Source organism: Jaculus jaculus, chromosome 4, assembly GCF_020740685.1.
Source record: "Jaculus jaculus isolate mJacJac1 chromosome 4, mJacJac1.mat.Y.cur, whole genome shotgun sequence".
Taxonomy (NCBI): Eukaryota; Metazoa; Chordata; class Mammalia; order Rodentia; family Dipodidae; genus Jaculus; species Jaculus jaculus.
In genome coordinates this window covers 123,836,371-123,851,129 of record NC_059105.1, presented here as the reverse complement: position 1 = coordinate 123,851,129, position 14,759 = coordinate 123,836,371, and the positions used below count along the sequence as shown (strand labels likewise).

Here is a 14,759-nt window from a genome sequence, read left to right as displayed (position 1 = left end):
TATTCCATATTCTAACTTGATTACCCATTCAATTCGAAGAGCAAGGCCATGTAAGAAAGCAATGGGATATTTCTAGAGATCTTGATTGAAACAGGAAGAATTATCAATGATATTCAGTGCTCTTTTGATCCAAATGTAGACACAATGGCCACATAGGAATCAAGAAAGCATCTGAAAGAAGGCAGCTCTACTTAATTCTCAAAAAGTAAAGCCAAATCCTTCTAAACATCTTCGAAACAGGATGTGGCCAAGTGTGAAAGCCATGAGCTGCTGGAACAGCTGCATCAGGCCATTGGTATGCATCCATGTTGAGCTCAACTACCAGATGGTAAGCCATTCAAAACCAACACCATGAGTACTTAAGAAATAATGGGCTGGAGAGATGGCTTAGCGGTTAAGCGCTTGCCTGTGAAGCCTAAGGACCCCGGTTCGAGGCTCGGTTCCCCAGGTCCCACGTTAGCCAGATGCACAAGGGGGCGCATGCGTCTGGAGTTCGTTTGCAGAGGCTGGAGGCCCTGGCACACCCATTCTCTCTCTCTCCCTCTATCTGTCTTTCTCTGTGTCTGTTGCTCTCAAATAAATAAAAATAAAAAAAAATAAAAAAAAATAAGTGTGCCTACTTTAAAAGAAAGATAAAGTTGTTCAGAAGGCCACTGTACTAAACCTTGTAACCCAGAAGCAGACATATCCATCAGGAAACTACAATGCTGCAGTAACTTCAAAAGCCCCATTGCAAGATACAACTCATGTTATTCTATAAAGATGGATTTTTGGTATTTAGGAGATAATGCTTAGAATGGTCCATTCTTACCTTCCCCATCCATTGCAAACTTTTGGGCAGAGGCATTCACACCTCTTACACGTTCTGCCTGGATTGCAATGTCTGCTTCAACTAGAGCATGTTTCTGCAACAGGTCTTCCACACCAAGCAAGTGTTTGCCATAGTCTTGAGATAATAATAGCACCTGTGTACAAGAGGAAGCAGAGAGAACATCTGTGAATAGAATTTGACTTCAGCATAACATAGTCTTTGACAATCAGATCCTGCAAGCCAACTGTACCTACCCCACCCCAGCTTGCTACTTATCCCACTTTTGGGGAAGAACATGAAAACCAAACCAACCAAAACAAACCTAAAACTAAAAGATCACATCTGGAGAGAAATAATGAACTAAGGACTACATACCTTGAAATAAAAAAAGTAAGTCCACATTAAAAAGCATAGAAAAGGGGAAAGAAAATGGCCTACATAAAGGATTCTAAAATATAAACAGAAGGTATAGGCTTTCTAACATAAATATAACCTTTAAGAACAATGCTGCAGCAACATTACTGAATAAAGGAAAGATAAAGGAAATAGATGTGTTCACTTCAAAGCTAAAAGATACTGCTTAAACTGGGTGTGGTGGCACATGCTTTTAATCCCAGCACTTGGGAGGCTGAGGTAGGATTGCTGAGTTGGAGGCCACCCTGAAACTTTACAGTGAATTCCAGGTTAGCTTTACCTTCAAAAAAAGAAGAAAGAGAGAGAGAGAGAGAGAGAGAGAGAGAGAGAAACAAACAAACAAAAAAAAAAAAAAAAAACACCAAAAAACAAAAAAAAACACTTAGAAGCTGTTGGTCTTTTAAGAGAATTTTTCTCATCCTGTAAGAACTTATTGGCATATTTCTTTGATACTTACATAATCAAAAGGGGGAGAACCTAGCTGAAAAACACACATACCAAATTTTTAACCCAAAAGGGAGTGTGGTCAGGTGGTTATCATTTTTTTTTTTCATTTTTATTTATTTATTTGAGAGCAACAGACAGACAGAGAAAGAGGCAGATAGAGAGAGAGAATGGGCATGCCAGGGCCTCCAGCCACTGCAAAAGAACTCCAGATGCGTGTGCCCCCTTGTGCCTCTAGCTAACATGGGACCTGGGGAATCGAACCTCGAACCGGAATCCTTAGGCTTCACAGATAAGCGCCTAACCACTAAGCCATCTCTCCAGCCCGTGGTTATCATTTTTAACTCACTGATATTTTCTTCAAGCAGACAATTATTTTCCCATCAATTGTACATCACAGTTTCAGATGGAATTCAGATGGAATTTGTACTTTACTCATTCCTCAGGAAGACTGCTAACCTGAATTAAGTATATCATGATTTGTAAAATGAAAATACTTCTCAGATACATTTTGTGAATATTTTAAGAGATCAAGGAAGACCATACCTTACGAATACTGTAAGCCTGGGGCAATGGGAGGGGGGAAACTGATGATTATCAGGTGACCTTTCCCCTCTGCTAGAGCAGCTTAAAGGTAAGTAACAGTAAGGGCTGACATCAAGAGACAGAGCACTTCTAATATAAAGCATAAAGCCAAGCCTGGGAACAGTGTTTTGAGAGAAAGGCAGGCTTCACAGGAATGCCTAAAAACTATACTCTTCTGTTCTTAGTGCTAAGAACCTCCTAGATGGAGAGCTGCTTAATGTGTATGAGTGTTGTTCTGCATCAGGAGACGTAAGCAGGCATGTGGCTGTTGAACAATGGCAGGACTTTAGGTAGGTAGAGGAAAAGTTGGAACTATGATCAGAAAGGAAAATAGCACAAACCAGCGCTGCAGCCATTACTATGTAGCCCAGCTTATGATCTGTACACATATCACCACACACATATGAATGAACGGGATGGCCAGACAACTACAAGCTCTGTAAAAAGTTGAAAAAAAGAAGTTCAAAGGAGAATAGGCAATTCAAGTATTCAAGATTCAACCTCAGGCTGTCTCATTTGTAGCTTGAATTCTGTCTACAGTGTGTACAACCATGCTCCTACCTATCTATACCTCCCTAAGTATCTCTCATACATAGATCCTTGGATCAACTAAAAGCTAGTTCAACTCTAAACAATTATGAACAAAGAAAATCACAATTCTCTACACACACACACACACACACATTATATCTAAATCATAGCAACAGGCCTCTAGCTACTTCATTATAACTTTTCACCCATCATAACTCATTTAATTTGTGAACTAATCAGCTTCCCATGGACAGTAGCTTTATACAGTGGCATTAGACAAAAGGCCCCAGTGTATGTGAGGTATTAGTGGTTGAATCCCACAAAGAAAGTCTAGCTCTAAATTAAGCTCTGGCAATGTTACCTTCATTTCATCCATCCAGTCCATAATATAGAGCATTTCCTGGAATATCTTTTGCAGCCCTAGGTTCATTTCCAGGCGCTGCCTCCTGGCCCTGAGCAGTTCCAGCAAGTATTCCCAGAGCCGGATGACATTGTCCTTTCTTGCTGTGATGCGCTTGATGTCATGGTAGTTCTCTGCCTCAAGTTCCCTGGCCACAGCCACCACAGCCTGCACACGCTCCTCGTATGCAGCAATGTCTGTCTCAATGGCCTCATGCTTTTTTGTGGCAGCCTCAACTGCGGGAAGGTCAAATCCAAAGTTGTCCTTTAGAGAAATGGAATGAAAAGAAATTAAGTTATCTAGTGAGAGACAGCAAACACAGAACCAGATCTGCTTCCTGAATCTCCCACTATATTGTCTCTGCCTTCCCTTAAAGTAAAACTTCCTGCTTGATCTCAGATGCACTCCTAAACACAACAGCAATATTAACATCTGAATTAACACACTGGGTTAAGATAAGAGGTAGCTTGTCAAGACAAGGTAAAGAAAGCCACTTCTGTTTATTTCATGACCAGTCTTGCTTCCTTGAATTGGTTAGCCAAAGATTGGGAAGAAACATTTAAAACTTATATAAATGTGAATGATTCACATGCACTTACTGCTTCTAAACAAATTCTGCTTGGGCTGCTTCCAAATCCATGACAAGTTTAATAAATAAAAGTATATTGGAAATTATAAACATCATCTCCATGGGAAGTAAGATGGTGGGAGAGTAACTTCACAACACTGGATGTTGATAAGCAGCTGCCCTGTGGTCCTAGGCTACCCTAGGTATGGCCAGTGTTTCTAAGCAACCCTGTAACAGTTTCATCAGTGATGAGGAATATAGAACCTGAGACACCAGACGCTGGTTTTCACTCAGCCACGTCTCCCTCATAGCTGCCTTGCGATCAAATCTGCGGGCAAGCTGTTCCAGTTTTTCCTGCCTTATGAGTTCATTCCGTAGAGCCAATTCTCTCTCATGTTCTGCTTTTTCCAGTCTTTCCCAGGCCTGCAGAAGGAAAAGGGGGGGAAAAAAAAAAAAAAAAAAAAAAAAGGAATGGCTTCCAGCATCCACTCTTCAAAAAGCCTTCCTTGGCTACAGCCAACAGCTAGTACTTTTCAAAATGACCAGAAAACTTGACAGGAAACTCCCATTCCCACCCTCATGGGCTCTTAATTCTTGAGAAAAAGTATTTTTCTCTCAGTGTAGCTTCATGGGAACACTTTTTCCTATCTACATCTAAAGACCCTGTATTATGCTTAGAAAACAATTTTGTCATATATTATAATTCTCATTCACTCAGCCCAGAGGCACTTAAAAATCCACATGTCTAGATTTCTCTTTCAGAATCCTCAGTGATTATCCACATTAAATTCATTCCTGTAAAATATACTCCTTGCTTTCTCTTAAAAATAAATGCAACAGGTGTGGTGGTACATGCCCTTAGTTCCCAGTACTGAGGAGGCTGAGGTAGGAAGATTGCTGTAAGTGGGAGGCCAACCTAGGGCTACAGGTGAGTTCTAGGTCAGCTTGGGCTAGTGTGAGGACCTCCACCCAAAAAATAAATAATAGTAAAATGAAACCATAAATCCAAACATGTATTTAAAGGAATTTAAGTGAATACCAATGAACAGTTCTGGATTTTTCAAATTTTGAGTTGGAAATGCTCACTGTACAAGCCAATACCTGTAGACATACTAGGTCAGTAATGCAAAACTGTTTATCTGGCTATTTCTCTGATGGAGGGAAACCACATCCAAAGCTCCCAACCACTAGGGATTCCAAATCTAGGGAAGGTTTCCAATTCTCCTTTATATAACTTGATGATGTTCATACACTGAATATATGTTTGAATAACTAGGTAAGTAGCATGAACCAAGGTTGGCTTGACAACTACTAACACTGCCCCAAAGCTGCCATAGATTAGTGATCACAGCAATCGCTAGATCCTTTGTCTCCCTTGGTATTAATGCTGTAAGTGATCCTTTCATTCTTTTGCCTTTCTAGCAATCAAGACTGTGAAGCTTAGCTGGGCATGGTGGTGCATGCCTTGAATCCCAGCACTTGGGAGGCAGAGGTACGAGGATCACCATGAGTTCGAGGCCACTCTGCGACTACATAATGAATTCCAGGTCAGCCTGGGCTAGAGTGAGACCCTACCTAGAAAAAACAAAAACAAAAACAAAAACAAACAAACAAAAAAAGGAATGTGAAGCTTGCTGGAGGGTGGAGACAAGATGGGATTGAAAAACTCAGTTTTACCTTGTTGATATCGGAGATGAGCTTCCCTTCACGCGGCATGTAGACCTTCTGATTGTTGGCCCTCATCTTGCTCTGAATAGTGAAAAGCAGCACCTCCAAGTTCCCCTTCTCGGTAAATCTAAGCATAGAGAAAATCAGTTATAAACACTGTTTATTGTATTTAGTTCTTTCAAAAAGGAAAATTCATTTGTAACTGGAGGAAAAAAATATTTCACACAGTCATGCAATTTTAAAACCTGTTTATCTCTGGTCTGATTTATGTGAAATAAATATTAGCAAGATACAGCAGGCTAGTCATTAGTCCTTTCAAGTTGTGGCATATGCCAAACTGTGGAATTATCTTACGGCTGTTGGATGTTACTGGGATTTATACTTGAGGATATTTAGGGCACACAATATTCTTACTAATCACCTCAACTAAGGTTTACCATCTTGGACAAGGGTTCATTTCATTCAGAGCCCCTATAAATAAACCAACAAAGACTATTTCAAATGCCTACCTAGATTTTCATTTTAGAGACCTCACAAAGGAATCAAAAAAAAAAAAACGTTTTCAAAAATGAATGACTTTGCAAGTTTAGAAAGCAAGAGATAAGGTCCATAATCCTCATGTAAGAATTATGAACTTAAAAATTACCTGTGGGGAAAAAATTCAGACTTTTTTAGGCAGCAAAGTTTGATCTAAAATAATTTACTAATTTTCTTTATGTTTAAATTTATAAATACTTCAGTGGCTCGATTAAGTCCCATACTCAGGGGCTTATACAATATATACACAATGCTTCTTTTCTTTTTGAGACAGTCTTGTATGTAGCTCAGGCTGGCTTGAACTGAGGATCCTCCTGCCTTAGTCTCCCAGGTGTAATAAAGTATGTATCCCATGCTCATTACTTCTATAAACTCTGAAAACTGATAGTGTAAAAGATGATCAGCATAAGCGTTTTGAAGAAGGAACTAGGGACCTCTATCATTTCTTCTAATTCTTACACATCCTCCACGTCAGTGGCATATCCTAGTACAAAAAGCACAAGAGAAAAAACAATTTCTTGTAAGTCTCAGCAACAAAGAATCAGAGGAAAGTAGGCCACTGGTGAGAAGAATTCAGTTAAGAGAGGGTATCACAAAAGTCAGAAAATAGGGATTAGCAGGTAACTCTAATCTCTTGGATATTAATGAGAATACATTACAATTTGCATACTTAGGTGGTTTTTCCACTGTGCGGTAAGTGTTGAATGCTTGAAGCTGTTGTTGGACTCCAACCAGTGAATTGGCAAATTTGCGGTTATTCAGGATAATGATGGTTTGTTCAATCCACTCCAGAAGATCAGATGCAAGTGACTCATACTTTTCAATCATTTTTTCTGTTTCAATAGCATTGTCAAGCACCTGTAAACAAGGGTTAGAAAACTGAGTATCACGCTGTAAGAGGACTCAGTGGTTAAAGGCATTGGCTTGCAAAGCTTAACAGTACCCACATAAAGCCAAATGCACCAATGTGGCACATGAATCTAAAGTTTCTTTGCAGTGGCATGAGGCCACTCTCTCTGTTAAATAAATAATAAAGAAATAAATATGAACAACAAGGTGTTATCACTAAGAAAGGAAAACATGGCTATAAACCTACACTAAACACATACATACTTAATGGTGACTCCAGAAGGGGTCTGTTCTCTGGAAGAAGCATTTCAAATTCAAAGAACTATTTGCAAATAGGCACTCAGATCAAGGCTATTATTTGTGAGCAATGACTGTTTAATTCAATTGTAACTGGTTCTCAAGCCTCCTACCCCAAGCAAAGATTGTGAATGATGTCTGTAATTCCTAGAAGCAAAAAGGCCTCTAATGTATGCTTTTATTATTTTATTTTTAATCTGTTCGTTTTTTAGTGGGGGTTGAACTTTGGCTAGTGAGACTTTTTCAACTTTGGTGAGTAGATTTCATGACCATGGCATTAGCCAATTCAGATTTTCAAGTTCCTGTGAAGGTTCTGGAGAGGAGGGTCTATATCTGAGATTCCTCATCAATTCACCTCTCATCACCATTTGGAAAGAAGAGGGTTGGGCTGGAGAGGAGGCTTAGCAGTCAGTTAAGGCACTTGCCTGCAAAGCCAAAGGACCCTGGTTTGAATCCCCAGGACCCACATGAGGCAGATGCACAAGGTGGTGCAGGCATCTGGAGTTTGGTTGCACCAGCTGGAGGCCCTGGCACACCCATTCCATTTCTCTCTAACTGCATCTTTCTCTCTTTCAGAAAAAATAAACATATTTTTAAAAATTTTTTAAAAAAGAAGAGGGTTGTTATTGCCACTTTCAGAGGCTAACGGTCCATAGGAGAACAAGGGACACCTCTGCAGCGCATAAAGATATGAACTACTTATGGGCCACGACTTACTCCATTGCTGTGAGCTTACCTTCCCAATTCGTTTTCCTTCAACAGCCAAGGCCTTCATTTTAGAGAAGTAGTGGTAATATGTCACCACATATGTGATGATGGACTTCTCATCAGGGTGGTCCACACTGATATCTGTAACCCAGAGAAGACCTTGTTTAGGTGCTGCTTACAGTGTGACACCACCTGGGCAGCAGAAACAAGTCAAACAACTGTCTGACAGCATTGAATGGTCCATAAACTTCACATTGTTACACTAGAGAATTCTACCAACACTGCATTAGTTGTAGCATGAGAATGGAATGAAACCATATCACTGATTCATTAACCAAATGAATATTCACAAAATGCCTCTTGTAGACATACCATGTTTGTCTCCCTATCTTAATTCCAGCCCCGAACAACTGGATTTGTGGTTCTGAAGTCCCTATTTCATTCTATGGCACCAGAATCTCTCTCTGGACATTTCTGTCTCCTTGTTACTAACATCCAGTTTATGATGGAATTCTTACTACTACCCATGGTTCAGGCCCCTCTGGACACTTAACCAAATCTGAAACAACTAAGTTATGCTGTCCCACTTGCTAAACCCAGACTGACCTTTCAAAACATAACATCAACACATTTTCTACCTCAAAGTACTCAAAAGTGCCCTTCGGTATTTGGAATAAAGTATAACTCTTTGGTTCTTAGAATTTGGCTGTAATTATCCATCTCTTTTCCCTATTCATTCATTCTTTATTTATCAGGCTTTCTGTAAGTGCCAAGCATTTTTCTTTTTAAAAAATTTTTTTTTTGTTATTTTTTATTTATTTGAGAGCAACAGAGAGAGAGAGAGAGAAAGAAGCAGACACACAGAGAGAGAGAATGGGCATGCCAGGACCTCCAGCCACTGCAAACAAACTTCAGACACGTGTACCCCCTTGTGCATCTGGCTAATGTGGGTCCTGGGGAGTCGAGCCTTGAACCGGGGTCCTTAGGCTTCACAGGCAAGTGCTTAACCGCTAAGCCATCTCTCCAGCCCAGTGCCAAGCATTTTTCTAGACATTTCTAATCCTATAGCTTGCTACTCCTTCTCAGTAATATCCTTCTTGACTATTCCTCATATATGTGCCATGCTTTTTTTTTAGTTATTTTCTCTATCTCTCCATTTCCTTACAAACTGCCTTTTACTTGAAATGGCCTTCTCACCCCATCACTTACTCTCCATCTAAAAGTTATCAATCCAACACAGACATTTCTGATCTCTGAAGCTAGTACTAGTCTCCCTCTTTCCTCATGGCTTTGGATAACGAATTTACTTTCTGCCAGACATTATTATTTATGGCATGTTTTATTTGTCTATAGGACTTAATTCCCAAGAGTAAGAACTTTGTCTTGGTTCCTTATTCCACACCACCTTCCAAATTCCCACTGTGTTGTTATGTGCTGTGAGTCAACAAATACTTATTGAGACAGGAAGCAAATAAAAATGACCAGTCTTAGGTATGGCAATACTGAGGAAAACCTTCAACCTGGGACAGGTTAAGACACACAGGATGGCTCTTAATAGATGTAGCAGGATCATCTTTTAAATTCACAAATGATCTTTATTTTTATTCTATAAACAGCCCAGTATAAAGAAAGATAGTTTCTTTTTATTTTAAACATGAGAGATTTAGGGCACAGGGCTAGGATACTCCCAGTCAAGGGTCATCAAGGCACCTAACGGCAGCAAAAGGCAGCCTGTAGCTAGTGTTACTGAGAGCTCCTGGTTATTATGTTCAGCACCATCCAAGTATACCTGAAGGAAAAAACTGGAAGAAAGACAGGGGGAAAAAAGCCAGACTTGCGTCCAACTTTAATAAACACAAAATGTTGACATAACTAGAGGAAGTAAGCAGGCAATTTTTTCCCCTCCCAACCCGTCTTCAAGTACATTTTAAATGATGCTTTTTGGGGTATACACTGAACAACTAGTACTTGGGCTAACTTTAGTGTGGATCTAAGAACTAATAATGAAAATTATTTATAGACACAAAACATCAGCTGCTGTTTTTAGATCCTGTCTTATGACCTGAGAAATATCAATCCTTTTATACCGTGTGGCGATTTAGAAAGATTAACAAATGAGCATTTACTTAAAAAGTCTGTGTGATAGGAAAAAAGTCAGTTTGCAAAAGGCACAATAAGCTAGGAGTAAGGAACATGTCCTTCCCACAGTAAAGAAAGAGTTAAGGATGAAGATTTATCATAGCTCAAAGAGCTTTAGTTTTCTGTTTACAGAAGTCACTTAATGGGTTAGCACACAGATAATTTTATCTTAGCTTCCTGTACTGAGCAGATCGGTAAATCGGATGCATTGGACATTAATAAGAAACCAGTTTGGCAGTCTCATGACCTCAATCTGCCCTTGGGGAGTTAAACTTTCTGTTCTGAATTTTTAAGACCTTTGAATTTTCACTCACATACAAATAGTTTTATTTCTCTAGTATTTGCTTATATCTGAGAGGATCTATAAACCTCCAGTACTACAAACTAATCCTCTTATGTTTTAAATGTTCTTCAATGTTAAAGAAAGTTCTTCTGAGAGCCCATAGTGCAATGAAACCTAGAATGAAGATTTTCTGGGCTACCCCACAGAAGTCAGTTGCATGTCACCTATAGTCAGGCTTTGGCTGCTAAGGAGACCCCCAGACATTCGTGATCAGTTCCACACAGAAAACAGAATGCAGTCAGCTATAAGGAAATCTGTAAGTGTTACTGCTTCTTCCACCCACACATTCTCTTCCCTGGATGCCCTTTCCTCATGAATGCTCTTATTTGGTCACAAGCAAACAAAACCCATCATCCCAATGAAATCTTCTCCCTAAGGATCTACCTTGAGATGCATATCAGCCAGCAAACATTCAGTGCCTACACCAGGTTGTCTTCTTGAGCACACGTGCCAAGAACTCCCAACCACCCACTCCCTCTTGCCTGCTTAACAGCCTCTAAAGGTTAGTGTGTTGGAGGGTCTCATCCTCCTTCCCATCAATTTCTCAGTTCTCAAACTGCCCTTTTGTTTCTGGTTTCTTGTGTTTGTTTGTGCCCTCTCAGGCTATTTAAATCACATCCATATTTCAAAGCCTTGTCAATGTCACCCTTCCCACAAATCCTCAAGTAATTCCTGTAACCAAAAAAATTTTAAGCTATCCCTCTTTTGATAATTCTGGAAGCATATGGCACAAATAAAGCAATGTCAATAAAAAAGTAAACTTTATATCAGCCCTTCAAAGCTAGAGACACTGAGGTCTTACCCTTCAAATACAAAGTCCTTACCTTCAGGGTCCAACAGTTTAGTGAGACCAAGGTGCTGCTCTGCCAAGTTAAATGCATTTTGCAGGTTGTAGTGTGCATTGGATTTCTTCAGCTTATCAAAATCAATCAAGTCAGGCCTATGTAGAACAAGAATGGAGCATAACAAATATCATGCCTTGGAAACAAACCAAGTGACTAATGAGACAACATAATTACTTTAAAAATGCTACATTAACCACCCAGTGAAGAAAAATCCATAATATCACCTATCAATAATTATAATCAACCATGATACATGGTTTTTGAGTAAATATTTTTCAAGATAATTACAAAGAATTGGGGTTAACTTATTTATTTGGAAAAATCTGCAGATTCTTCTCGTATGAAATGCAGAAATTTCCACTGTGTTGCAACATCTAAACATAGATATGAGAATTAGAAGCCATATAGTTTTTCCATAGAAGATGGCAACATTCTATCCCCAACTGGAAGTGTGATTTCTTCAGACTTACCGGTGTTTGTGTATCAGTGCATTGAAGGCCATGCCGTCCCTCCAGCTGGTTGTGAAATTGTGAATGTTGACATTGGGGTACCTGCCAATGCCAAAGCACAAGAAGAAAGCAACAGAATTATAAAAGTTTCTATGTTTACTAAACACAACCCTGGGGGGGGGGAAATATATATATATAATTATTATTATTATTATTACTGTAAAACTCCAACGCAGAGAACTTCAATCAGAATACAGATGCCCTTAACTTCAGCTTACTTTTGTCTATGTGGCTTTCCTGCTTGCTACTTCAATCTCACAAAAGACATAAAGTACTTAATTTTCTTTTCTTTGCTTGTGTGCATGTATAGGTGCTCTTGAAGGGCCCCATTACTCCCCTAAGAGACCTGAGAATGTCAGTGTCCCACTCCACCTTTCTTTCACCCATTCTTATTTGAGTTGGGTCTCTTACTGAAAGAAGATGGAGCTTGGGGCATTTTGCAAGCCTGGATAACTCCCTAATCTCTGTGCCCCTTTGTGGGACTGGGTTTACAAGTGCACATGGCCATGTTCAGCCATTTACATTGGTTCTAGAGATTTGAACTTGAGTGGTTTCAGGCCCCTTCAGGTTGTTATACTTGTTCAGGAAGTTTACTTAACTTCTGGGGCATCTCTCCAGCATGAATTTTTTTTAAATGTGTGTATGTATGTGTTTGTGTAGGAGCCAGTGACAACCCTGAGCATCACACTCAGGAACATCATCCACTTTCTTCAAGACAGAGTCTATTATTGTCCTGGAGCACAACAAGTAGGCTAGATGGGCTGGTAAGTGTGCTCCAGGGGTCCTCCTAACTCTACCTTCCCAAAACTGGACTAAAAGTGTGATTATGCCCAGCATTTTTTATTAAGTACTGGGGCTTAAACTCAGGTCTTCATGTTTGCAAGGAAAGCATTTTACTGACTAAGTTTTCATCCCAGCCCCTGAGTCCTAATTACTTTCTTTACTTAGGAAAAAGTGACCATGACCTTAACATGACTGTAAAGCCTTTTTCTTCCTCTGGCTTTCTACTCTAACCATCAGTGCTCAGGATCTACTGTCATTGGGATCTGGCTTCACATGACACCCTGGACAAGATATACAGATGGGACTATCGGTTCATGCGACATTCGGCTTTTTTCCTTCTAATGTTTAATTGGCCAACATTTTATAAAGTACCACCCCTAAAGAACTTCTTTGTTTGAAGCCTACCATAATGAATCAGCTACTCTACACCATATTATTTATATTTATTATTTATATCTGTGGTTGATTAAATGCTCACATCTGCCTTAACTTGCTTATTATAAGTTCTTTATAGTTTCTATGCTTCACACTCATAATTTACATCTATAGTTAAGAAAATATTGAAAGTAACTCACTAATTAAGCTTATATAAACTTACTTCTCATTAAGTATATATTAGGGAATTATAATCATGTCTATACTTAGATTAGATTGCCTGCACTTATGGAACTTTTCAATAAAAGATTTTTAAAAAGAATCTAAGACCCTAAGATAGTATCATCAGAGAGAATTTTATGGGCTTAAAATTAGCTGAGCTCAGACAGGTTCAATGAGCAGCAGAAAGTTTTCTGTAGAGATACCTTCACTAAAATTTCAGTGAAAGAATAAAAGGAAGAAAAACTGAGGCAGAAGATATATAATGTCTGCTCAAAACTTTACTATACAGCTGGGCATGGTGGCACACGCCTTTAATCCCAGCATTTAGGAGGCAGAGGTAGGAGGATCGTTGAGAGTTCAAGGCCACCCTGAGACTACATAGTTAATTCCAGGTTAGCCTGGACCAGAGTGCCACCCTATCTTGAAAAACAAAAATAACAACAACAAAAAAATTTACTTGAGAGGCAGAGGTGGGAGAATCATCTTGAGTTTGAGGCTACCTGAGATTACAGGTCAGCCTGGGCTAGACCAAGACTCTACCTTGATAAAAAACAAAACAACACAAAACAAAATTTACTATACAAAGCTCCCCTAAACAGTAGAATTTAAAGGGAGAAGAAAACTTCCAACTACAGTTTTTAAAAAGATTGTGGGTAAGAACCTTAAAAATACTTCCAGGATTTTAAATTCAAGATTATAAAGGTCTGAGGAACTTTCTTAATTCGGAGAAAGCAACTGATGAAGGAAGTTATGATAAGCCCCAAATATAAATCAGAACTCCTTCCATTCCGAGAGGCAGCTGATGTCAACAAGCAACTGCTTATGTGTTAACAAGACTCCTTAATAGAAGCTGTAAAAATGATACTTGCCAAAATCTTCTAAGTGATGACTATAGGGTAACTCAGTCCTAAAAATGTGACCCTGGTACCCTTTGCATCCACACTCACCCAGCTGTCTTCATCTGGCACCACAACAGTAATGCGTCCTTGGCAGACTTCTTCTCTTTGTTGTCTTCAGTTTCCACGCTGATATCCTGGATCTAAGGTTTACAAAGAAGTATTAGATTAAACATGTGCCTAATAGTGCCTCACCCTACACTCTACTCTGAATGTCAAATGAATCCTATCGGGGTTCACCTCAGAAACACCACTAGAATTATGTTTCCCACTTGGTACACAGACAAAACTGAAGTTACTGGCCCTGCCATCACCAAACGCCTTCCCAGCACTTGTTAGATCACTTATGCCCCAAGAAAACCATCTTTGAAACCATAAGACAGCACAGTGGTTTCCAAAGAAACCATAAAAGGACTTAGCTTTGTTTTACATAACCAAATATTTTTCACCCCAAGCTGTAGCCTTCATTGATGAAGATACTATATACATTTCCTGAAAGCTGACTCCAACTCTAAGAAAAAGCTTGTTTAAATGCTGTGTTTCCATGCTCTCCATTTGAAGTTCATAAATAAATTCAACTTTACACTTTATAAAGCCTAGTCTACTAGTACCAAAGTTAGAAAGGCTCCATAACCTAATTATCTCAGCTTTCCAATCTTAGGAATGGCGATAGCAAGTGGCTATATTTATTGTACTATTATATGTTACTGTGTGTGTGTATTTTTGAGGAGGGGGGCCATGATCTCACATAGCCCAGCCAGCTGAAGATTCCAAATAAATAAATAAATGAAGTCACTAAGCTCATGTGCAGAAAATGATGTGAAAGAATAATCCA

The 14,759-nt window shown here is 39.3% G+C and overlaps 1 protein-coding gene across 4 annotated transcripts in view; it reads right to left on the bottom strand.

Annotated features, from left to right (window-relative positions):
* Window positions 1-14,759, bottom strand: part of Sptbn1 (spectrin beta, non-erythrocytic 1) — a 239,020-nt gene that overhangs the window by 51,743 nt on the left and 172,518 nt on the right. For all 4 annotated transcript variants that reach the window (XM_004668948.2, XM_045146796.1, XM_004668949.2 and 1 more), the window contains 9 exons: window positions 13,976-14,067; window positions 11,610-11,690; window positions 11,119-11,234; window positions 7,841-7,953; window positions 6,629-6,816; window positions 5,431-5,548; window positions 4,018-4,176; window positions 3,147-3,449; window positions 812-965 (listed from right to left, as the gene is read on the bottom strand). In XM_004668948.2, the coding sequence (XP_004669005.1) occupies window positions 812-965; window positions 3,147-3,449; window positions 4,018-4,176; window positions 5,431-5,548; window positions 6,629-6,816; window positions 7,841-7,953; window positions 11,119-11,234; window positions 11,610-11,690; window positions 13,976-14,067 (1,324 nt within the window). The remainder of the gene's footprint in view (window positions 1-811; window positions 966-3,146; window positions 3,450-4,017; window positions 4,177-5,430; window positions 5,549-6,628; window positions 6,817-7,840; window positions 7,954-11,118; window positions 11,235-11,609; window positions 11,691-13,975; window positions 14,068-14,759) is intronic.